Source organism: Hakea prostrata, chromosome 6 (assembly GCF_041222555.1).
Source record: "Hakea prostrata isolate BN-2017 chromosome 6, UWA_Hpros_2, whole genome shotgun sequence".
Lineage (NCBI taxonomy): Eukaryota > Viridiplantae > Streptophyta > Magnoliopsida > Proteales > Proteaceae > Hakea > Hakea prostrata.
In genome coordinates, this window is record NC_142605.1 from 38,882,083 (window position 1) to 38,907,305 (window position 25,223).

A 25,223-nucleotide genomic window follows, 5' to 3' on the forward strand; every position below is an offset into this window, starting at 1 on the left:
TGTGTAATAGAAATGCTCTTTATCTCTCTATGTAATTATACATGATTTCAGCACTCAAAGACAATGAAGAAAAAACTATTTCTTATTATTTATTTTAAGCAAAATTGTTTCTTATTTAACAACAGCATAGTTGAAATAAAAGTTATGTCAATTCAATTGGTAAGACCAAACACCTCTAAGAGGTTATCATGGTATGGTTTCAAAACTTGCTGATGGTATGTGTATATAAAAAAAGAAAGAAAAAAATATTGGGAGTATAAATATAATAGGTTTAATATAAAGAGTTTATGTGTAATTTCTTAAATAAATTAAAAATTGAAACTGCTCCAAGCAACATTTTCAAAACTTTCAACCGTACGCACGCAATCCATATCCCCATTCCCCGATGGCTTATACTCTCAGTCCGAGTATTTCGTCAGAAATAAGGTGGAAGCCAAGCGTCTCAGTAGTGTCACTGTGAATCGCATTTTCTCTTCTTGTTCTTCAATAAACATCTTTCATCTTGTCGCGAGTATTCTTGACTCGAAGACTTCAGTCCTCGAGTTTGCAGGTACAGGATTCCGATCCATTTCGTTTGGATTCAAGTGTAGAAGGAGATCTGCACATTACAATTATAATCTTGCGGTCTCTCTGTCTCTCAGCGACTTCAGCCTTCATCGCCCTTTATGACGATTCTTTAACTTCTCCTTGATTATTTATATTTTCCTTACAGGTTACGAATTTGGTACTGCTCCTGCCAAATTCTTGGTTCCCAAGTGCAGGTTTCACCGTCGGATACTGAAAGCTACCAGACTTCCTGCCAATTTTGTTTTCTTCATACGATTCGCCTTTGTTTCTGCACACCTCTTTGCAGGTAGGTACTGGTTTTTCTTCCTGTTCGTTCCTAGATCGTGGGTGTTGGACACAAAGAAGGGAGTTTTTTAATTTATTTTTTTCCCTTTTGAACTTCCACTCCATTCAATCAATCTCAACTCCACAACTCCACGAAGAGTTGTATATTTTGGGGGTCTAGGTGATGGGTTCTCCTTCCCCTCTGAAAAAATTGAAAGTTTGTCGACTTTGCAGTTGCGGTTTCGTGACAACGGAAAAGACCCAAAGGGTTGTGACCACATCAATTTAGCAAATGCAAAGTGATGGTTTGGATGGAGGTGGTATCGCACTTGGCGCTCACCCAACTCCAACTGGTCCAGCTCACCCCGACAAACAAGAGAACAAGCAGAAGAATACAGCTCAAGCTCAGCAGGTGGAAGCAGGTGCCCGGAGTTCACTGGGAGCGTCTGTGGGTAACGGTGATCCGGCGTTGCTTGCCCTTGTAATCTCCGTTGAGGAATCCCATGCTCGGGTCCCGATGATTCCGGAACTCAATACCCATCGCTTGAAGGCTACGGGCGCCGACATGGATGAAATAATTGATGTGGCAGCTTCTAGGAAAGGTTGCTTGACAAGAAGCGAAAGTTCTCACGAACAATGCAGGTATTGTTCTGTTGCTAAGACACATGAGTGTTATTTGATGAAATTCTGGTGTATTGATTGCAAAGCTATCATTCAAAGATATCATTCCTCTCCAATCCTACCTCAGCTTTTTCTTCCCCCTCATGCTCACTTTATCTCACGTGGGGATTTATGTCGCTGTTGCAATTTTTTTTAATACTTGTCAATGAATTAATTAGTTTACTTCTCTTGGGTTTAGGGGGTTTAAATCATACCACCAGTTTTTGGCACCCATTTGTTAGTAATCAGCAGTTTCACTTGAACTATTCTTTTCTTCTATTATAAAATGTTTTGAAGCCGAATTTGATCTTAAAGCCTTCCGCTTCTTCTATTACTTTGGTCATTCGAAACCTCTAGTGTCAATTAAGTGATGCGTAGTCTATTTGGAGGTCGTTTTGGAGCTGTGAGCTGGGTTGCACCCTTGACTCAGAGTCCAGTGTGTCATCTAACCAAAGCAGAAGAAGAAGTATATTTGATACCTTGCTTATGCTGACTAAATGCTTAAGGACTCTTGCACAAACACTCTCCTATCTCGTGAGTGATCCATACCAAAAGGAATATTCACTCTGATCTCTTAGCAATCAGAAAATACTTTTGAAGACAATCTATATCATTTCTTTGAGACTTGGGATCTTTAATTGCGCAAGAGGTCCGTTGGACTTTATTTTTCCTATTAAATCCAAATCTTCTTATCTTTCTTTGCATTTTTCTCTCTTTATATTTTGTTGCCTTCTTCCTCACATACATCTAGTTCGAGGTTTCACAGCCTTTTAGAAGCGAAGTTTCCCAGCCACCTGCCTCCTTGTATGGAATTGCTTTTCATATCTCCAGCTCATTCTCCACTAGGTATCTAGGCCAACCTGCCGGCTGTACTAACATGAAGAAAGTGGTGAGTGCTTACTAGTAGCAAGAAGGTGCATCTGGTCAAATATTGGTGAAACTGATTGTTTGTTCAGCTCTCAGTCAACCTTTTAGCTGAGGCAAGCATTTAGACTGCTATCTTTCATTATTAGGCAACAATATGTTAAACAGCACTCCCTAAGCTCATATGCTTAGGCTATTGCAAAGCATTTGAGATAACCCATATGGTCCCTTGTGAGTTGGATGCACAGAGATCCCATAGCAACACCGTAGCTTCTGAGCTTTCATTAGCACATATTGTATTAGCACCATTCCACCATTCCACATCATAGATCAGGGGCTAGTCTGATCCTCTTTTTAGAGAACCAGCAGTGGTAAGGGTTTAAACCTTGCTGTTGTAGGCCTGATCTCATCAAGTTTTAATGAACAGCAACTAGGTATGCTCCAATTTACGCCTGCAGCTAGGGGCTCTTAGCTCAATTAGGGTTTAAAATTCTCTAATGAAGGTTCTGATGTGGACAGCAACTGTACTTAACCAAGTATGACCTGCGGATTTAGCTTTTTTGACTTCCAACCTTGGAGATATGAATACGGAAGTCTAGGGTTAAGTGGGGGAAGGTCTTAGGGTTTGGCCAGGGTAGGATTGAGTCTGAAAATTGAAGAAACAAATCTGTTTTAACCATGGTAAAAAATTCGAGGGAAACTCAAGTTTCGACCGGGTGAAAATGGGAAACTTAGGTGGAAACTTGGGAAATTTCGAGGAAACCGAGGACTTTTCCGTACAAGTTTCGACATCAAGTTTCGACAAGTTTTAGAGAGTATTTTAGGGTAGGATCCTGTATTTAAGCTAATTAGAGTATAAAGAATACATTTGTTGTATTTTGCTAAAAAAATCAATATAGATATGTCATTCAATGTACATAACATCAATGTAGAGTTGTCCAAAAAGTACATTATAAACCTAACTACTTAAGCACATAATATTCAATATATAATATATAACTTCAAAATAGTTGACAATAAAAGGAAAATACAACTTAGTGTTAAGAGGAGTGCCAAGAGTGGATTCATCCTGTGAGCTGAGTAGTACTATGCCTGGAACATCCTCTCCTCCAACCAACGAACATAGACATCCCATGACATTTTATGCCTATGGTTGTCAAGTAAATCGACAGCTGTAACTTTATGAGTCTGGTCGTCAATATGCTTAAGATAATCAACCTAAGGGAATATGCACTTTGGATAGGGAAGTCCTGATGGAGGGGGTATTTATCATGGGTATTTGGGGAAACATGAAATAAACAAAAAAAAAAAAAATTGGGAAAGCTACAAAATACGAAAAGCCCAGTCAAAAATGGTCACGAAATCCTAGGTTCCCGAAATTTCCAAGTTGAAATCAGTTCCCACGAAATTGGGATTCCCAGAACGCCACGGGTGAACCAAGTTTCGGGTCGAGGTTTCGATAAGTTCGATGAAAAGGGCGATCGAACGATGATTCGGTCCTCATGAGTTCCGTTGCATTTTCCAAAATGGGAAATTTCGGTGGAAATTTAGCAAGTTTCGATGGAATTTTGTTCTATGGTTTTAACAGCATCTTAATTGCAGAATTGTTCCTTAATGTTAGGGATCCTAAATTAGGGTTTTGTATTGTCTAGGGTTTCTAAGATAGGGTTAGGGTTAGGGTTAAGGTCAAAGGTAGAGAGGGGGTAGGTGAAGGTTATCCTAGAAGGGTTTGGGTTTTGGATGAATAGTTAGGGTAATAGGGGGATTTGAATTAATTAGGGTTTCTTGGATTTAAGGGAAGAAGATGAATTGCAGGTTGGGTGGGACTGTGATGAGTCTGGAAGAATGATTAGAGGGAGAGAAGGGATGCGATCCAAGGGGGAGGGGAATATGATAAAGGGGAACGGGGGATACTAGGGTTTTAGGTTGGGGAGGGGACTACTGCTGCCACAAGGAAGAAACAGGGGCAGGGAGGTCTGTTGAAGGGATGGGAAAGGGGATTAGGGTAGAGAAAGGGTTGGGGATTGGACTTACTTGTTCATGAATGGACTCGACACTCGATGATTGCTGGAAATTGAATGTATCTAGGCTGCTGCAAGCTGGAAGATGAGAGGGAATGCTGTGAAATTGCAGAATCTTAGCACAACTCAGCTTCGGGGTTCCTCCTTAGAACCCACAACCAAGGTTTAAAGTATCCCATGATACAATACGATACTAGCCAGTACACATTCGTTCATATTGAATACAACCAACACAATACATATCGATACGTCACTCTATTAGATTGCACCAAAATGCATTGGCCAGTGAGATATAATACTCAATTCAAGGTGGTATGTCTCTTAAGTTTCCTTCTTGTAAGAGGCTATTAATAAAGCACCACTCAGCTGTAACAGAATAGACTTCATGATTAATTGAATGAATTGAAATTTGAAGGAAGAGTTGTGGGCAAGGTTTAAAGTATCGGTATTGAATATCGTCCTATTCTAATAAGGAATTCAATTGAGAATAGAATTCCAACTAGGACTGTTTAACTAATAACTCAAATAAAAAACAAAAAGTAGATTTTGGGTACTAATAAAATATTAAACTTTTCTGGGCCAGTTAGGACTCCTAAGGACTATCAAAATGTTAATTTCCACTTAATAGGGTTTGGCCACCCTTTAGGGCCACAAGGAGGGGGCTCACTTGGGCCTCCTTTTTGCATTGCCTCATGGGAGCGAATCCTAGTTACATCAAGGATACAAAGCATTAGGCAATAATGAACTAAAATATGAGGCCAAGAGACCAAGCTTAAGTAAGCCAAACCTAGAAACCTCACTGTTTCTTTTTCTTCTTGACTCAACAAAGATGGCAAAGCATCGAATTAGTGTTGCCGCCCTAATATTAGCAATCTCAAAATGCATAGGTTAGTGGAAGTAGCACGACAAAGGTGGTGGGGGCAGTGGAGGAGGGCTTAAGCCGGCTTCCAACATGGTTAGAAAGAAACAAGAATAAAAGAAGATAGAGGAAGAGTACGTAAAAGCTAAGAGGGAGAGAGAATGAGAGAATAAGAGAGATAGAATAGGCAGAATCCCTTCTCTTAGAAGGATCCCCTTGCTTTGGATCCCAGATATTCTCACATAAAAGAGAGAAAATGAAGAGAGGGAGAAAGAGAGAGAACAAAAGAGAGAGAAAGGGTGTGAGCCTGTGAGGGAAGGAAGAGAGAGAGAGAGAGAGAGAGAGAGAGAGGAGAATGTAGAGAGGGAAGAGAGAGACTAAGAGGCAGAGCACATACCACTTCTCCTAGTGGCCGTCTTAGGTAGGTGAAAGAGAGAGAGAGAGTAGATCTCTTCTCCGGATGGCCATCTTAGACAAATTAAGGGAGAAGGAAGAGAGAGTGTGAGAGAGAGAACGAGAAAGACAGAGAGAGTGACACAAGGAAGAGAGAGGAGATGGTGGAGGAGGAAGAGAGATAGATTGAGGTGGATCAGTAACCTGCTTTGGCTCTCAGCCATCTCAAGCATATTAGAGAGGAAAAGAAGAGGGGGTTACAGAGAGAGACAAAGAGACAAAATGAAAGAGAATGAGGGAAGGAAGAGAACAAACAAACTGAGGAGAGGAAAGAGAGGGCAGAGGGAGATAGAGAGAAGCAGAAGAAGTAGTTCTCACCCTCAGCTGCCAGAGGCCAGCCTAAAATCACTTGGGAACGGCGATGGAGAAGAAGGGGAGTAAGGGTCTAGGGTTGGGACCAGCATTGGCTGACCCTCCCCCCTCCAGATTAAGTCTCCTTAGGGTTCTCTCTCTCTCTCTCTCTCTCTCTCTTCCTATGGTTTTTGCCAGCTCCTCATTCTTTATTGTTTTTGTTTTGAAATTCCCTACAAATATGAGTAATTTAAGCATTTTCTGTTCTTGGATCGAAGGTAGTGATCCTTTTATGAACTAGATATTAGCTGTGATTGGTTTATATTACTTTGAATGCCCAAGTATAGAGAAATGGTATATTTCAAATTGAAGGACCAAAAGGAGCTAGAGATATGCCTGAAACAGCCATAGTAGTGAGAAAAGACATGTTTAGCTTAGGTCTAGAATCTTGTATGTCTTCGAATAGATTTGATTGTAGGAATAGTATCCATGTAGCTTGTTGAGAATTGCAGTAGCTTTGGTGCACAAGTTGCATAAGTTTCTATTTTGGAGAAGCAGTCTTAGTGCATAAGTTTTGAAAAATCAGGGTTTCTATTTTAGTTACTTTCTATTTTGGTTACTTTTTAATTTTCTTATTGCTTGGTTGACAAGTAGTCTCCCTAGGATAGTTTCCTTTTTAGTAGAGTTGGGAGATTCAATGCAATATGTAATTTTTCTTATTTGCTGTAACTCAGTTTTGGAAAGTTTCCTAAACTAAGATTTGATTTTACATTATAAATAAAGTACCAGGGGAGAGCTAAACATACATGCAAGTTCTCTCCCTTCTTCTATTCTTCTTCTTTCTGAATTTTCTTTTAGTCCCTAGGCTGATTACAGTTGTTGAAATTCTGACATAGTATTAGAGCAGGTTTAATCAACCTAGGGATTGCTTCTTCTCTCTCAATATTCTCTGTTTTTTTCTTTCTTTCTTCCCTTTTACTTAGTGCACAACCACCCCCTTACTGCATTATGATATGTTAGATCTTTCTTCACAATTCATGAAGTGATCTACGTACTTGCTATTACCAATATTGCAAAATCCAGAATTTAGTAAAGTTTTTGGATATAGGAGGACCTGTTAACCTAATACAGCTCTTCACCAGCCTAGACATCTATTTTGCTTCCAATTGACTTTGTTTTGCTTCTCTGTACTAAATCTATTGCTTGGATGAAATTTGTGTGATGTGTTTTCTTCAATTGATACTGCTCTTCAATTGGTTTTATATTCTAAAAAAATATTGTCGATGTTGTATTTGATTCTGCTGTAAGACATACTAATGATTCCCCTGTTTTATTGAATTTTTCTACTATGAAAAATTCTATTGATGCTGTATTACCTTCCTATTGCTTCTATTACTGGTTTCAAGTTGTTGCAACTGATTTTTTCATTAGATGCAGACTTTTATGCAAACTTAGTATCTTGTTAACGGCTAGATCCACTCATACTAAACTCCCTTATGGATTTGAAAATACTTGTTTTATCTGGTCTTCTATTAGTACTGTTGGAAATTTACTGCATTGCTTGGCATGATTGGTTACACTATTAGTTTTCATGTTTTTGTATTTACAAAATACTCGGTAAGTTTTAGCCTCTTATCTTATGGTAAATAGGGGTTTTGATTGGGTATTGATTGGCTGTTGTTTTGTTATTTATTTACCATAATCGATCTTAGATTCTTATCTTCTGGTTAATAGAAAGCATACTACTTCTACTATTTTTTACTACTAGTCTACTACTGCTACTGCCCTTATAAAGTGATTTGTATTTACTACTACAATTATTGAAGATTGAGAGATTTCGTTAGACTTCAGATCCAGATCTTATGGATTTTAATGAAGATTCATATTTAAGGCAACAGTAGGGTTTAATAAAGATTCATATGCTCTGTTGTGGATCTCTAGGAATGCATCATTAACCTTCACCATATTCTGGGTTCATTTGGATTATGTTTTACACTTTTGCTTCCTCTTTGTGGTAATGTCAGGGTCATCTTTTGCTTGCGTTACTGCTATTGTTATGACAGCTATTCTGTCCACTTGTTTCTGTTGCTTTGGTTAGTGTTTTGGTACAAAAGGGACCTAGTCTGTTGGGTTTGATTTATTACTGTTCTGTTCGGCTTATTTGTTGAATAATAACTTGTTATGTTGGTGTGATTTACTATGCTATTGACTTACATTATTGGGTTCTAAAGTATACCTTAATGGCTACCGATGCTACTGCAGTCGTATTTATCAGAATCAACTACAGTTGTTGCCTACCGATGCTACTGACTTATAGTATTGGTAGTCATTATTCGTCCCCGTGTAATGCTACACATAAGGGGGAGATTCTGTCTACTTACTTGGTTTGTAGTAACCTATGCTACCTTTATCTACCTACTTGGTCCGCAATAACCTATATTGCATTTTATCTACGTGCTTGGTTTGTAGTAACCTGTACTATCTTTATCTACGTACTTGATTTGTAGTAATCTCTACTACTTTACCTACCTACTTGGTCTAGAATAACCTATACAACCTTAATCTACCTACTTGGTCTGTAGTAACCCATATTACCTTACCTACTCGGTCCACAACAACCTGTACTACTTTTTTCCTATCTACTTGGTCCACAGTAACCAATATTGTCTTGTACCTATCTATTTGGTCTATAGTAACCAATATTGCCTTTTGCCTACCCATACTTTACCTACTACTTGCCTTCTTGCAAAGAGCTTATATGGACATTGGAGCTGCACCTTGCCTACTTGTGTAAACATTGGAGCTGCACCTTGTCTACATGTGCGGACATTAGAGCTGCACCTTACCTACGTGTGATATGCGACTTTTGGCACAAATATCTTCATGTGTGGAAATTCCTCCTTACTACTGGCATTATTTGGATAGTGCCCTTAATGTAATTGTTGTTCCTATACTTATGGACATGGTTCATCTTCACCGTGCTTATTATTCTCATTGTTGGATGGTTCGTTCAACGTGAAGATTGTGTACTTAGGGTGCTGTTGATTATCTCTTAAGCGAAGTACTATCGGTATTAGCTATTGCTAATGGTTCAAGATTGGTGCTGCCTTTCAAGTTTATTATTATTGTTTGAGATGGAGTTTTCTTGATGTATAATCCAGCTTGAGGGGGAGTGTTGAGAATTGCAGCAGCATTGGTGCACAAGTTTCTATTTTGGAGAAGCTATCTTGGTGCACAACTTTTGAAAAATCAGGATTTCTATTTTAGTTGCATTCTACTTTGGTTACTTCCTAATTTTCTTATTGCTTAATTGACAAGTAATCTCCCTAGGATAGTTTCCTTTTTAGCAGCCTTGGTGCTGCCTCTTTAGTCCCCAACCTATCCACGATCACTCCTAAGAGTGTCATTTGCTTCTTGCGACTCTCCTAGGATGATCTGAACTCCATAATCTAAAATAAAAAATATTCTTTGTTTGTTCTTCAACTTGCAATAATGTTTAACAACTTTTTTTTTCACCCAAATAGACTTCTAAGCTTATTGCCTATCACATTCAAACCCTCCAGGTGTCTTTCTAGCCTTCAACGATTATAAGAATGGTTATAGGTGCATCGAAGGCAGCACCTAACATTTTTTAAGTTCTAGGGGCTGTTTTGTAAGTTCAAATAGTTCTAGGGGCTGTTTTGTAAATTCGAATAGTTACATGGAGCTATTTGTGAATTCAGATATTATCTAGGTTTTGTGTAAATTTGATTAGTTTAAGGAAGCTGTTAGTAAATTCAGATGTTTTTAGGGAGCTGTTTGTAAATTTGAGTGATTTCTTCATGCGATGGCTGATCCCACATCTCCCTTGTCTGGTACATCTGAAGAGTCTCCCATGTCTTCCATTTATAGGGATCATGAGTTTTCTCCGCTTTAGATGACCACTGTGAAACTTAATGGAACAAATTATCTTAAATGGTTTTGTTCAATTTCCCTTCTTGTTGGTGCTCGTGGTCTTATTGGCCATCTTGATGAAACTTCTACCAAACCTTCCATACCTGGTCTACAATTTTCAAGTGGCAAACAGATGAATGCTTGGTCATGGGTTTTCTCATTAACTCCAATGAATCAAGCATAGCAGAGAGTTATCTCCTCCTTCCTGATGCAATAACTATTTGAAAAGTGGTTAGGATACATATTCAAGAGTAAGCAATGATGCACAGTGCTTTGAAATTAGACAAAAGATCAATCAGTTGTAGCAGAAGGATCTTACTCTTTCTTAGTATTACAACACTCTTCGGGGGTATTAATAGACTTTGGATTTTTATGGGAAGTTTACATTGAAGAATGCTGAAGATGCTATTGCTTATCAACAATGGGAAGACAAACAGAAAGTTCATGAATGTTTTGCAAGATTGAATATAGAATTTGATCAAATTTGTGCACAAATCCTTTCTAGAGAGCCTTTCCCTTCTCTGGCTCAAGCCTATGCTATAGTAGATATAAAGGATAGTCGACTGACAACTATGGTACACACTCAGACATCTTATAGATTTGCATTAGTGGCTGGTTCTGGCAATAACAAATCTGGTTCTAGTGATTCGGCCTCTAGTAAAGTGCGAGTATTGTGGAAAAGAGCATCATATAAAGGACAAGTTTGAAAGTTGCACGGACGTCCAACAAATTCCCGTGGGGGTAGGAATTGAAATAGGGGCAGCAATCAAACATCGGCAAATCAAGCTAGTTCTAACTCCCTAAGTACTCTAGCATTTGTTTCCTTAGATGAGTTCCAGCACCTTCGCCAGTTGATGTCCAGACTTGACTCTTCTTCTCTAATAGTGACTTCCAGTGCTAGTGTGGCTTCTACCACCTCTGCTGATCCACAATTCCCTACATGTATTTTTGGTTGTCACAATGTCAATTTGACTTATCCCTCTTGGATAATCAACTTTGGGGCAATCGACCATATGATAGGCTCGTTTACTTTGTTCCATACTTATTCACCCGTTCCTTTTGCTCAGGATGTTCAAACAACTGATGGGTCTTTCTCCCCTATCTTTGGGAAGAGGTCCATTATCTGTTTGGCTTATCTTACCCTATCTAATGTCTTGCATATTCCTAAGTTTTCGGTTAATCTTTTATCTGTTCGTAGCCTTACTCATGATATGAACTATAAAATACATTTTCTCCTTTTTATTGTGTGTTTCAAGACCTGGAAATGGGGCGTATGATTGGCAGTGGTAAACAAAAGGGGGGGGAGATCTACTTATTGGATGGGTGTCCATTAACTCTTTCTATAGCCTCTAGTTCCACCTCTTCTGCACTTTTTATCTTAATGTAGTGGCATCATCGTCTTGGTCACGTTCTTTAACCTATTTTGTCTAGGTTATATCCTGATCTAATTAAAAGATGTAATTTGAATGATTTTTATTGTGAGGCATGTATTTTAGCCAAACAGACCCATTATGTTTATTCTATTTTAGATCATCGTAGTAAAATTCATTTTTCAGTTATTCACTCTAATGTGTGGGGTCCTTCTCGGATCGTGTCTTTATTTGGTCAAAAATGGTTGGTTACCTTTATTAACTATTGCACTAGGAGCACATAGGTTTACTTCACAAAAAAAGTGACGTTTTCTCGTGTTTTCAAAATTTTCATAATATAGTTAGGACTTAGGTTGCGGTGAAGTCTATCCTTCGTATGGATAAAGGAATTGAGTACTTGGGTGGAGCATTCCCTTAATACATAGCAAACTATGACATCATACACCAGCCTAGTTGCTTCGACACTCCACCTCAAAATGCAATTGCGGAAAATAGACATATACTTGAGGTAGCACATTCCCTTATGTTTACTATGCATGTGCCTCCTCATTTTTGGGGTGACGCAGTTCTTACTGCAGCATATCTAATTAACCGAGTGCATTCCCGAGTCTTAGACCAACGTGGTCCCTTTGAGGTTCTTCTAGAGACAACAACCTTTACTGTGACACCTAAGGTTTTTGGATGTGTTGTCTTTGTCTGAAACCACCATATTCATGGTAAGTTGGATCTTCGCAGGTTAAAGTACATTTTGTTAGGTTATCCTCCTACACATAAGGGGTATAAGTGTTATCATCTTAGTTCTCGTCGTTTCTTCGTCTCTATAGATGTTGTGTTCTAGGAACAGATTCCTTATTTTTCCCTTACACCTCTTCAAAGGGAGAGTTTTAGTGAAGAGGTTCCATTGTTGATCCCTCCTTTTGATATTTCTCTTGAGATTCCTGTAGATGATACTCCTTTGAAAGATGGAGTGAATGAACAGGAACAATTGGTGGATGATGTATAAGGGGAGACTAAACCTTTGAAGACTTATCAAAGGAAGCAACGAGTGAACCCTTCTAAACCAAGCCAATTAAAAGCTTCGGTTCTTGGCCTTGAACAATCAGTTCCTTTAGGTGAGTCTATCTTTGATCCTTCTTTTGATCCTACTTTGGACTTACCAATTACATTAAGAAAGCAACCTTGAACTTGCACCAAGCATTCTATTTTCAATTATATTTCATATCAGTCCCTATCCTCAGAATTTCAAAGTTTTCATTTCCTTTTTGTCCTCTACTTCTGTTCCTAATACTTGGCAAGAGGCATTATCTCACTCAAACTGGAAGGAAGCTATGGATGAGGAAATGCAAGCTCTAGAGAAAAACAAAACATGGGACTTGGTGACTTTGCCTAAAGAAAAGTGAACTATTGGATGCAAATGGGTGTTTGTGATCAAGCACAAGGCAGACGGGACCGTTGAAAGGTATAAGGCAAGATTGGTGGCCAAAGGCTTCACTCAGACTTATGGCATTGACAGGAGACATTTGCTTATGTTGCCAAGATGAAGTTGCCAAGATGAACACAATTCGTACTATTCTTTCATGTAGTTAATAAAGGGTGGAGTTCAAAATATTTAGATGTGAAGAATGCTTTTTTGTATGGAGAACTCCAAAAAGAGGTATACATGGATGTAACACCAGGGTATTCTACTATCAAGACTCGTGTAAAAGTGTGCAAGTTAAAGAGGGCTTTATATGGCTTGAAGCAATCTCCAAGAGCATGGTTTGGAAGGTTCTATACGGCAATGATATCTAATGGCTATAAGCAGAGCAATGCAAACCACACTTTGCTCATTAAAAGAGATGGTTCCCACACTACTATACTTTTAGTATATGTGGATAATATTGGGATCACAAGCAGTAGCGAGGATGAGATTTCAGCATTGAAGATTTTTTTAGGAGCCGAATTTGAGATCAAAGAGATGGGAAAACTCAGATATTTCCTAGATTTGGAGTTGGCATATTCTGCCAGTGGTGTATCTATTTCTTAGAGGAAGTATACATTGGATTTTCTTAAGGAAATTGAGATTCTAGGATGTAAGCTTGCTGAGACTCATATTGAGCCTAACCTACACTTGAAAGCAAAGGAAGGAGAACCAATTGACAAGACAAGGTATCAAAAATTAGTGGGAAAGTTGATCTATCTATCTCACACCAGGCCTGACATCACATTTGCAGTTAGTCTTGTTAGCCGGTGTATGCATGATCCCTACTCTTCACACTTGGATGCAATATATCGGATCTTGAAGTATTTGAAGGCCACTCCAGGAAAAGGGATTTTAATTTCAGCTCATGGACATTTGAAGATTGAAGCATATATAGATGTAGACTGGACAAGATGTCCAGACGATAGGAGGTCTACCTCTAGGTATTGTGTGTATGTGAGAGGAAACCTTATGACTTGGAGAAGCAAGGAATAGGTAGTGGTTGCGAGGTCTAGTGTTGAGGCTGAGTTTAGGGCGATTGCTCAAGGCATTTGTGAGGTACTATGGTTGAAAGGACTGCTTTAGGAGGTTGGGACAAATATGGAGGTTCCTATACAGTTGTACTCAGATAGTGAGTCAGCGATCAACGTAGCTCACAACCCAGTATAACATGACAAGACTAAACATGTGGAGATTGACAGACATTTCATTAAAGAAAAGGTTGAGGCTGGGTTGATCCATATCATTTTTGTTACTTCAAACGAGCAGCGGGCTGATGTGATCATAAAGAGTTTAAACACGTAGGTATTCAATAGTATTATTGGCAAGTTAGGCATGATAAATATCTATGCTCAACTTGAAGGGGAGTGTTGAAATCATGGACTAAGGTTTTCTAATTAGAATAGGATTCCATTTCCTAATAAGTCTAGACTTAGTTTTTTATTTATTTATTTCCTTTTCCTTTCCTTTTCCTTCTCAAAGTGGGACTTAACTAGATTGTAACTGTAAATGCCCTATTGGGGCCTATGAATCAATTACTTTTGAGCAATATCTCTCCAAATTACTACAGAATGAGATTGCTGAAGAATTGTTGGATCATTTGTCATATGAGATGTTGCACCTATATCTATTATCCAGTGAACATCATTGGATAAGGTTTAGGTGTAGGGTAAAGGTTGGTTTGTATGTAGGCCAGCATAAGGAGGAGGGGTTGGTTGGCTATTTTGACTTTGAGAATATCGAAAGTAGCATCTATTGGTAGTGTGCCCAATTTTTGCACATATTTGACACTTGAGAGGTTGTTGGGTTGAGGTATTAAAAGGAGGTTAATAAAAATTCTGATTTGGTTTTCAGTGATCAATATTTTGGTTTCGGTAATCAGGTTTTTGAGAAAATTGGGTGTCCTTTGGTTGAGGGTTCAGTGTGGGAAAACATTGCTTATTTGGCTTCATATTCTCAGATGTGTAAAAATGCAGATTGGGAGTGAGGACGAGGGAGAAGGGGCTGGTTGTTCCCATAACCACGGTGGAGCCGTTGTTCATGGGTTAGTAGTTTGGCACGTAGGTTATTAAAGGAAATAGGTGGTTTGATGTTCTCAACGGTAATGATGAAGGTAAGATAATCCGGACCAAGGCCATTAAAAGCGGATGCAACAAGATCTGAATCTTGCACTCAATCATTGATTGCTACCAACAAATCTGCAATAGTTTTAAATCTTCTGTAGGTATTCTTTGATGGTGGAATTTCCTTTGTTGATTGTTTGGAGCTCACTACGAAGATAGGTTCTTAGAGCTGTGCATTGTTGAAATAATTCAGCATGAGAATCCCAAACACCTGTCACGGTCTTCAATCCAAGGATATGAGGAGTGACTCAGTAAGAGTTGCGTTGATGCAGGCATGACAAAATGGTCAGACTTTCTACACGTTTAAGTATTGTGGAGTGGTAGTGATTGTGTTGTCAGTGATTATCGTACCTACTGGAATCTGAAGTGATCATCTACATGGCCCATAAGATCACTGCTGATAAAGATTGATTCTAGTTGTTCTGTCCAAAGAAGGTAGTTCGTTCCATCTAGTTTAATAGCAACTAAATTGTAAAGATGGGTAATTGGGTAGGGAGCGTTGTTGGAAGCAGCCATTATAATTTATTTATTTTTAGGGGGGGGGATTTCATAGGGTCTGGATCGGTGGCTCAAATACCATGAAAAGAATGATAGAGAAGAGTTTTGAATTTGGGTGAATAGCTTACAAATCGTGGTAAGTCATTTTTGAATTTATAGAATTTTTACACAGCAAGAAACATTGGATGAGAAGTTACAACTAGGGAGAGAATGTAAGGATAGGGTTTGTTACAATGGGGATTTCAAAATTACAAAATTTAAATTAAAAAAAAAATCCTAACCTATTATGTATGACTCGGTCTATCAAACATAAATGAAGATGTTGGATTCTATTAGGAGTTCAATTAGAGTTTGTATTCATGTAAAATTCTATTCCTTGTAATAGTGTACTTTCCACTTAATTATAAATAGAGGGCTTGAGATCATTGATCGATAAGCCATTCCACCCTAATCGTTTTTTCTCAACATGGCATCAGAGCCAAAAATCGATTAGAAAGGAATGATGTCTCTCGCGATTCTACGACTAGGCTTGCTACTGCTGCGACTACACCATCGCTGCTCTTTTAACTCTTCAGCATCCATTGCTTCTAGCAGTTGGCTGTTTTTTTTGTCCCATTCCATTGCCTTCCAGAAGCAGGGACCTGTTTGTGATTTCACATATTTTCAGGGGCCTGTTTGTGATTTTCCATAACTTCAGAATCTATATCGAATCTGAATCGGAATCAGAATCAAAAGGGAAAAAAAAGAAGAGAGCAAAATTGGCTCATATCATTACTCAAACTTGTCATTACTTAGACTTATTTGGGTTGTTCGGCTATTGCATTCTGCGACGTTTCTATTACTTCGAAAGGGTGAAGATTGAAGAACTGACAATTTTGTCAACATGAAAACTATTGATGGTTCTCCTGCTACCACTAGCTCCGACCATTACCCCACTCTTCATCCTATTTCAGTAAGATTTGATGGAACAAATTATTTGATCTGGTCTTTATCTGCTTACCTCACTATTGTTGGAAGAGGACTTGTTGGACATATTACGGGCACCACTATCAAACCTACTCCCATAGGTGTTTTACAAGATAAATGGATCTCGAATGACTCTCTTATTATATCATTTCTTTTGAATTCCATGAGTCCAAATATTGCCCGTGGATATTTATTACTTGATACTGCAGCCCAAATCTGGAAGGCTACTACTAAAACATATGGACAGTTGGGGAATGATGCCCAGATTTATGAGCTCCGAAAAAAGCTTCATGAGACTACCCAAAGGAACTGACTGTGGCCCACTATTATGCTGAGTTGCAATCTCTTTGGCAAGAGTTGGATCATTATAGGGATTATCACCCCACTAATCCAAATGATGTGGCTACTTATAGGAACTTAGGAAGCACATTGATAAGATTCGAGTATATGACTTCTTGGCAAGGTTTGAACGTGGAGTACGATCAGATCAGAGTGCAAGTATTAAGTCGTTCTCCCTTTCCTACACTTAAACAGTCTTATGCCCTTGTTTAGTGTGAGGAAAACCGTCGTTTAGCCATGCTTCATGCTCCTAATGTGGAGAAATCAGCCTTACAATTTGTTAACACTAAATCTGATTCAACTAAGGAGATTATCAAATGTGAGCACTGTCACAAACCATATCATACCAAGGCAAATTGTTGGAAGCTCCATGGGAAACCTGCTGATTTTGAGTAAAAAAGAGCACAAAAAAGAGAAAAATCGAAAGCTCATATTTTAAAGACATTTTCCACAACACCCTCTGCAGACGTTGGTCTTTCACAAGAGAAGTTAGCTACTCTGCGACGTATTTTGCAGTCTTCTACTGCCGATACAGCCTTTGCCATTGCTTCTTCTACTAACCAAACCAACTCCTACCTTGCTACTTCAGGTAAAACTTTTACAGGCTTCCAAGTTTTTTCAGTCTCTACTTCTTGGATCATTGGTATAGGAGTCACAGATCATACGACAGGTTTATCCTCCTTTTTCTTACAATATTCTCTAACTTCTAGAAAGGATAAAGTTCGAATTGTTGATGGCTCTTATTCTTCCATTGCTGGAAAAGGAACCATTCAACATTCTCCATCACTTTCTTTGTCTAAAGTTTTACATGTTCCCTCTTTCTCTACTAACTTGCTCTCTATCAGTAGTCTTACATATAACTTGAATTGTAAAGTGACATTTTTCCCATCTTACTGTGTCTTCCAGGATCTGGTCACTTGGAAGGAGATTGGACGTGGTGAACTAGACAATGGACTTTATTTGCTCAAGTCGAGCCGATTGAAGGATCTACTTCTGCTCTGACTACATCTTCTAATCAAGTCCATTCGATAATATCAGACCTTCATCAGTGGCATCGTAGGCTAGGTCACCCCCCTCTAAGAACTCTTAAGAAAATATTTTTTGATTTAGTTTCTTCTTGTAATGAGGATGATTTTTTTTGTGAAGTCTGCATTTTTGCGAAGCAGACTCGTTCTACTTATTTACCTTCTCTTCATAATAGAAAAATTATTCCTTTTATGCTAATTTATACTGATGTGTGGGGTCCCTGGCGACATGTTTATTACTGGCCATAGGTACTTTGTTACTTTTATTGATTGTCACTCTCGTTCTACATGGATTTATCTTTTAAAACAAAAAAAATGAGGTTTTCCGATGTTTTCGTGATTTTCATAATATGATTAAAACTCAGTTCAATGCCACTGTGAAGATCCTTCGCAGTGACAATGGCACAGAGTATATTGATGGTGAATTTCAGAGATCTCTCTGACTCTGGCATAATACACCAGACCAGTTGCGTTGATAAGACTGCCCAAAATGGGGTTGCTGAAAGAAAGAAATCGGCATCTCTTAGAGATAACCCGTTCCATTATGATTGCTATGAATGTACCTGACCAATACTGGAGTGATGCTATACTCACTGCTTCTTACCTTATGAATAGGATGCCTAGTAGGATACTTGGTTTTAAATGTCCTAATGAGATTTCCAGGTAGCTTCTTTTTTTATTATTCCTCAAAAGATTTTTGGATGTGTGTGTTATGCCAGAATCACCGCCCACCAAAGTAAGCTGGCTCCCCGCGGTCTACGTTGCATATTTTTGGGTTATTTTGCTACTTAGAAAGGATACAAATGTTATCATCCTCCTTTCAGGAAAACCATTGTATCTATGAATATAATTTTTAATGAGGCTTGCCCTTACTATACACCTCTCCAGGGGGAGAGTCCTAGAGGAGAGGTGTTCTTTCCGACTCTAGATCTTCCTATCACACACCAACACAACTTAAGAGTCCCAGAAGAGTTTCCTGACCAGGGGGAGACTTTGGCCAGTATACCTGAGGGCTCTAATCCTCCCCGCCTCCCCCTTTGTTTTCAAAACCATGTGAAGAACTTAGCCAAGGGGAGACCACTCCTGTGAGACAAACTGTTGAGGTCTTTCAAAACCATATTGACCTAGAATAAGGAGGTGCAGACTTATCAGAGAAAGAATTACGACAGGCTAAAGCAAGTGGAGAAAGGTGACACGTTACCACTTCAGTCTCCTACTCTAGAATCAGATTCTATTGTTCCCCTTAAGGTATCTTCTTCTGATCTTCCTATTGCTGTTAGAAAAGGAGTCAGATCTTGTACTCAACATCCTATAGCTAAATATGGTTCTTATAACTCTTTGTCTGACTCCTACCGTGCTTTTATATCATCTCTATCATCTGTATCTGTTCCTAAAAGTTGGCAGGAGAGATGGAAGGCAGCTATGGTAGAGGAAATGCAGGCAATGAAGAAAAATGACACTTGGGAGCTAGTTACACTTCCTCCAGGAAAAAAAACCGGTGGGCGCAAATGGGTATTTATGGTTAAACAAAATATGGATGGATCAGTCAACAAGTTGAAAGCTAGACTAGTTGCAAAATGGTTTACCTAGACCTATGGGATTGATTATTAGGAGACTTTTGCCCTGTTGCGAAACTAAACATTGTCAGAGTTCTGTTGTCTGTAGCTGTGAACAAATCTATATGGAAATCCCACATGGTTTCTCCGATGACAATACTGCAGGGAAAGTTTGTCGGTTGAAGAGGTCACTTTATGGGTTAAAACTGTCTCCTAGATGTTAGTTTGGACGCATCCTGAAGGCAATGACTTTTATTGGGTATAAGCAAAGCAATGCTGATCATACACTATTTGTCAAGAAGTCAGGTACTAACATCACACTTCTCATTGTCTATGTAGATGATATTGTCATCACAGGGAATGATGGTGAAGAAATTCAAAAGTTGAAGGACTTTCTTCACAAAGAGTTTGAAATTAAAGATCTAGGAAAGTTATAGTATTTCTTAGGGATTGAGGTGGCTCAATCAAAGAAAGGTATATTCCTATCCCAAAGAAAGTATGTCCTAGATTTATTATCAGAAGTGGGAATGCTGGAGTGTAAAGCAGCTGATACCCCTATTGAAGTTGGAGTTAAACTTAAAGAAAAAGAGGGAGTACCAGTGGACAAAGGAAGATACCAAGGGCTGGTAGGTAAGCTTATTTACTTGTCCCACACCAAGGCAGACATCGCTTATGCTGTAGGGATAGTGAGCCAATTCATGCATGATCCATATTTAGCTCATATGAAGGCTGTTACCAGAATACTATAGTATTTGAAGGGAACTCCTGGAAAATGAATACTTTTGTCACCCATTGATAATCTAAAAGTATAAGCATACACTGATGTAGACTAGGCTGGATCTCCAGACAGGAAGTTAATTTAAGGTTATTGTACCTTTGTTGGAGGTAATCTAGTTACTTGGAGAAGTAAGAAATAAAATGTGGTAGCTTTATCTAGTACCGAAGTTGAATATAGATCTATGGTTCGTGGAGTTTGTGAGCTACTATGGTTGAAAGGCTTGCTGCAAGATATTGGAGTCTAAGTTTCAAACCCTATGATGTTATATTGTGACAACAAGGCTGCTATTAGTATTGCTAATAATACGGTGCAACATGATCTAACTAAGCACATTGAAATTGACAGGTTTTTTGTCAAAGGAAAGTTGGAACTAGGGCTTATCTGCATGCCTTTTGTAAGATCCAGCGACCAAGTAGCAGATATTTTCACTAAGGGTTTGAAAGAAAGAGATTTCCTTCCTATTGTAGGCAAATTGGGCATGACTAATATCTATGCCTCAACTTGAGGGGGAGTGTTGGATTCTATTAGGAGTTCAATTAGAGTTTGTATTCATGTAAAATTCTATTCCTTGTAATAGTGTACTTTCCACTTAATTATAAATAGAGGGCTTGAGATCATTGATTGATAAGCCATTCTACCCTAATCGTTTTTTCTCAACAGAAGAACAATTTCCTACAGCTGTTCCCTAGCAATTGGCTTTAGGCTTATTTGAATTCTAGTAAAATAGTAAGCATGCCAAGGAAGGATTCTATGTTCTTATCTGGTCTTTGTCATGCATTTCGGTCGGCACCCATTTTGTTACATTACCTGAGCCTAGAGTGACAGGATGATTAATATTTCATTCCCAATAAGAATACTAAGAGGTTAATGGTAAGAAATTCCCAGACTTCCTTACCCATATATCCATCCAGATTGGGCAAATTAGGTAATTTTACACACATCTAATCTTCCCAAATAAACTTGAGTCTTGAGCCTGTTGTAGCCCATGTGGAATCCTCAATTTTCAGTAGTTGAGAGAATTATTGAGGATTTTTTCTGTATCACCTGTTCACCAATCACATAAATGGATCTTTGAGGGTGAGGATAAAGAACCCCACACCTTTTGAATAGTGAGGGTAACTTTATGCTCCATTCTGCTGCCAGTATTTTTTTTTTTTTTTTTTAATCTTCCGTAGTTGCCTCTATTCTTTTTGGTTACCAGTCAGAACTCCAAAAAGTATGGCTTTGATGAGAATGACTAACTTGATTTCTGCTTGACAAACAGAGTCTGCCAGCAACAAACAGATGAAGTTTTGATAAATCTTGGATGCCGATGCCGAGGTGGACTTGCAAATGCACACCTGTCTTGCATTGAAATTTGGTTTCGCACTAAAGGTTCAAATAAATGCGAGATATGCCAGTAAGCCACTTTCACTATTAGTTACACAATTTCAATTCCAAACATCATACTTATTTGTTCTTTGACGTTTTCTGCAGGCAGGTAGCTGTGAATGTGCCACCTCCGGAGTCCCAGGCAAGTGTGGGCATTTTCCCAATCATTCTGAGCTGTGCATAGGAATTTGAATAAATCACTGTTCCCCATGTCAAATGCAATCTTTCACTATTTCAATAGCCATTTTAAATCTGAATCAACATGCTTATGGATATGAGTTGTGTCTGATTTATCTTATACATATTTTCCTCGGATCTCTGCTTGTGTGGAAGCCTTTGGCACTGGGTTAGCCTTTCTTTATAGCTCATGTAGTATTCTCATACATGTATACATTGCAAAATTTAGATACTGGAGAATTTTATTTTGTACCAGCAACCAATGGTTCACTATTGTTATGATCTATAATCTGGATCTAAGAAATTACGATTGCAAAGCCAGGAGAATCTATTACACCATGGAATAGAAGTAAAATGATTTTTCAATTTTCTATAGATTGTGATTTTAACCTTCTTGTTTTGTTTCAGCAGACAAATTATTGGGTCTGGAGGGTTGACCCAGCGCATAGGGGAGCAAGTACTGTTGCACAAGGACGTGAAAGGGTATTTATCCATGTTACAGTTTCAGAGCTATTGTAGCTCTTGTTGTCAGCTACTGTGTCTTGCTTTCTTCTTCTTCTTCTTTTTTTCCTGTGTCTCTGTGTATGGAATTCCTGAAATTTTCTATAAAATTTAGTTTAATCCAATTCATTCTTTTCTCCAATAGGGTTGCTTCAATCCATTGTGGGTGGCTTTCTCAATACTTATTGGCGGTCTCCTATTAGATGTGTTGATATCCATTTCCCTTGGCGTCTCTGCGCTGCCTGTGAATATCATAATCGGTAGTAGTTCCACCCTTAAGACGTTACTTGTGCATATCTTATAGACACAGAAAACAGATGGTATCTGATATAAAACCTTATTCTTTTCTCTTTTTTTGTTGGGTAAACGTATCTGATATATATAAAACTTGAGGGTACTTGCAGGTGTTCTCATCGTACTAGGACTCGGAACCGCACTTCGGCTTGCACTGGAGTGCTGCCATGAGTGGAGTTTGAGAAGAGTTGTGCAAAGGGTGGAAACAAATGTTGACGTCGGCCACCATCCTACAGTGTAACTGAATCTGTAAATAAATAGATGGGTAAAGGTCTCCCACAGTCAAGTGTACTGTTAGTCGTCATGGTTGCCTCAGTGCCTCCTGTGGGTCCATGTAAATGATATCGTTGCTCTTCTCTTTTTGTTTTTTTTTTTTTTTTCTTTTCTTTTTAGCAAATGCAAATTTTTTGCATACAAAGTTTAGAATTAAAAGTTATTCTTCCCTATGAAAAAATTGTTCAATTAGCAATGGCCAACACTTCACCTGTCTCTCTCTGTCTGTATGTATAGTAGTCCGCTTCTTTAATATAAAGTCCTGTCTCTGTCGGTATGTATGATAGTCCTCCCCTTTAATATAAAGTCCTGTCACTGTTGGTATGTATAATAGTCCTCCCCTTTAATATAAAGTAACGTATATTATTTGGGTCTTGTATCATTCTTCTTTTGCATTTGCATCTTAATGTAAGATGCTCCCTGAGCCTCCCTTCACCTGGGCAAAAGTAAATTTGCTAGGCGGTGATGCTAGAATGTATAATATTTTTACTGTAATGTAAAAGTCTTAAAATAGTGGATATAGCATCACTTTCGTCGTGAATGGCTATTGTGAATGTTTTTTCTTTAAGTGTATAAATGTACTATGGTAATCTCTGATTCCAGCAGTTTGTTTAAAATTCCGAGCGATGTAATTTGAAGAATAGCCTCAATCGGAATCAAGTTGTGGAACAATGACCGGATAGGCTTGTGCACCAGCTGCGCATTCCTTCTAGGTAGCTTTTGGCTGGATCGGTTGATCAATTTAATTTTTTCTTTTTCTTTTTATAAAAGAAAATATTGGAAGAAACGGTGATATACGCATTATAAATGCATCAAAGCTAAGAATTGGTAAAGGACCAAATTATAAAATAAAATAAAACTAGGCAATGAATCAAAGACAAAGTCCAAAAATTGTAAACCATTCCACAACTTAGTGTGGCGTCGAGCATTGTGGTGGCACATCAAAAGCAAGAAGAGTCCCCACTGCCTTCTCTCCTGAGTCCTGCCTGAGTCTCTTGACACTCGAGGGGTTGAATTCTAATCAAGTCCGATCCCTTATTCCCCATAGAATTACTCGATATTCAAGCATGAGACTCGTTCAGGGAGATGGGGGTTCTGAGAGTGGTTGCCCCTCTCTGCGATTTGGATTTTTCTCAAATCAAAGTCGATGATTCTGAAACTTAACAACCCTACTGTCTTCTACCCAAAAAAACCATAGAATTACTCAATAATATTGACACCAAGTTGGCCCTGCCCTAGGACGATTAAACATCTTCTTCCAGGAAGATTCTAGTGCCATCTCTGACTGCAATTGGAGTACTGTGACATCCTTATACGAAAGGATGACAGACTAAACTCAATTATGAGGTGTTTATATGGAAAAATAAAAAGGAAAAATTGAATTGTGATGGTAAACATATGAACCAACCTGACTCAAGTGAACACTTCAATCACTCCTTTTTTTGATGAAGAGAGGAAAAATGCTAGGGAAATCAATGACAAGGTTATGAGAAGGTTCAAACACCTTGTATCAAAGCACTCTGTAATGCTAGAAGATTTCTTGACTGACACTTTAGCAAACAAGGGTGTGCAAAGAAGAACGTGACGGTTGGCAAATCGACCAACCTTAATAAGGAAGACGTTATATTTTTCCGGTGATACGTGTGGTGGTCTCCAGGTGGCTGTGACATGCGGTGGTTTTCGGTGGTGGCAAGTGATTTTTCTCACCTACTTAAGAATTGGCTATAAAATGAGACACAATGGTAGTTTAGTAAATTGATATTTAAGAAGATACTTTGGTTAATTTATTTTGGGATTGTAGCAATTGATAACAGACTATCATTTTCTTGTTCTCTAGATCAATGCGATCCTTTGACAAGAAGTAGGGGCAACAAACAATGGAACTGTGGTTTTCTCGCTTCAGCTTCCCTTGACAGAAATGACAAAGACACTTACTTTTCTTTGACGGAAGAATGGGAGGAGGAGGTGAGACCATGAAAGAAAGGAAGAGCATCGCAGTTGATTCGGTTTTCTAACCGGTAGAAGACGAGATTCATTTAAACTTTACATTTAGAATAGAGTTTTAATTTGAATAATTACTTTGGTATATTACATTGGCACGATGCTTCTGGGCAAGAGAACAAATTGCAGGTCAATCTTCATAAATTTCATCATAAATGTAAAATACTTAATAAAAAAGATGCAGGGTCCTTTGTGCTAGTCAAACATGGGTTAGTTCATAGATCTTTGCACTTTGATTACCGAGGGATAGAGACTTTACAAATAAAGCCCGAGGATTGGCACTTCATTACTGTCATTTCATATGCGTATGGTCACAATTATCTACGTTCTTAATGTGCCTGTGATGTATCACCAGGCGGACCGTTTGTCCTTTTGTGAAGCTGTATTACCATGCACAAGCAGCAAAATATGCACAGTAAACAAAAAAAATTTCCGTGAATAACTAGCAATATTGTGGTGACTTGTAATTTTTCAAGCAAAAAAGGAAACACATTTTTCTCTAAAGTCCTAAAATTTGCAAAAACAACATAAAATTCAAGGTAGCTCCACTCTAAGTGTGTAAAATGTATGCTTTATGCCT

General features: G+C 38.5%; 1 protein-coding gene across 2 annotated transcripts; it reads left to right on the top strand.

Annotated features, from left to right (window-relative positions):
* Positions 1 to 348: 348 nt before the first annotated feature.
* On the top strand, positions 349 to 23,526 carry LOC149013974 (RING/U-box superfamily protein). Of its 2 annotated transcripts, none has more exons than XM_089159299.1 (8): positions 349 to 550; positions 713 to 853; positions 1,066 to 1,473; positions 21,291 to 21,425; positions 21,503 to 21,539; positions 21,986 to 22,057; positions 22,221 to 22,335; positions 22,480 to 23,526. In XM_089159299.1, exons 3-8 carry the CDS (start codon positions 1,124 to 1,126, stop codon positions 22,608 to 22,610), a joined length of 840 nt encoding a protein of 279 aa, XP_089015425.1. In that variant the 5' UTR covers positions 349 to 550; positions 713 to 853; positions 1,066 to 1,123; the 3' UTR covers positions 22,611 to 23,526. The 2 variants fall into 2 exon arrangements, with proteins under 2 accessions (XP_089015425.1, XP_089015426.1); XM_089159300.1 differs by having other exon boundaries at positions 22,221 to 22,395; positions 22,480 to 22,566.
* Positions 23,527 to 25,223: the final 1,697 nt, after the last annotated feature.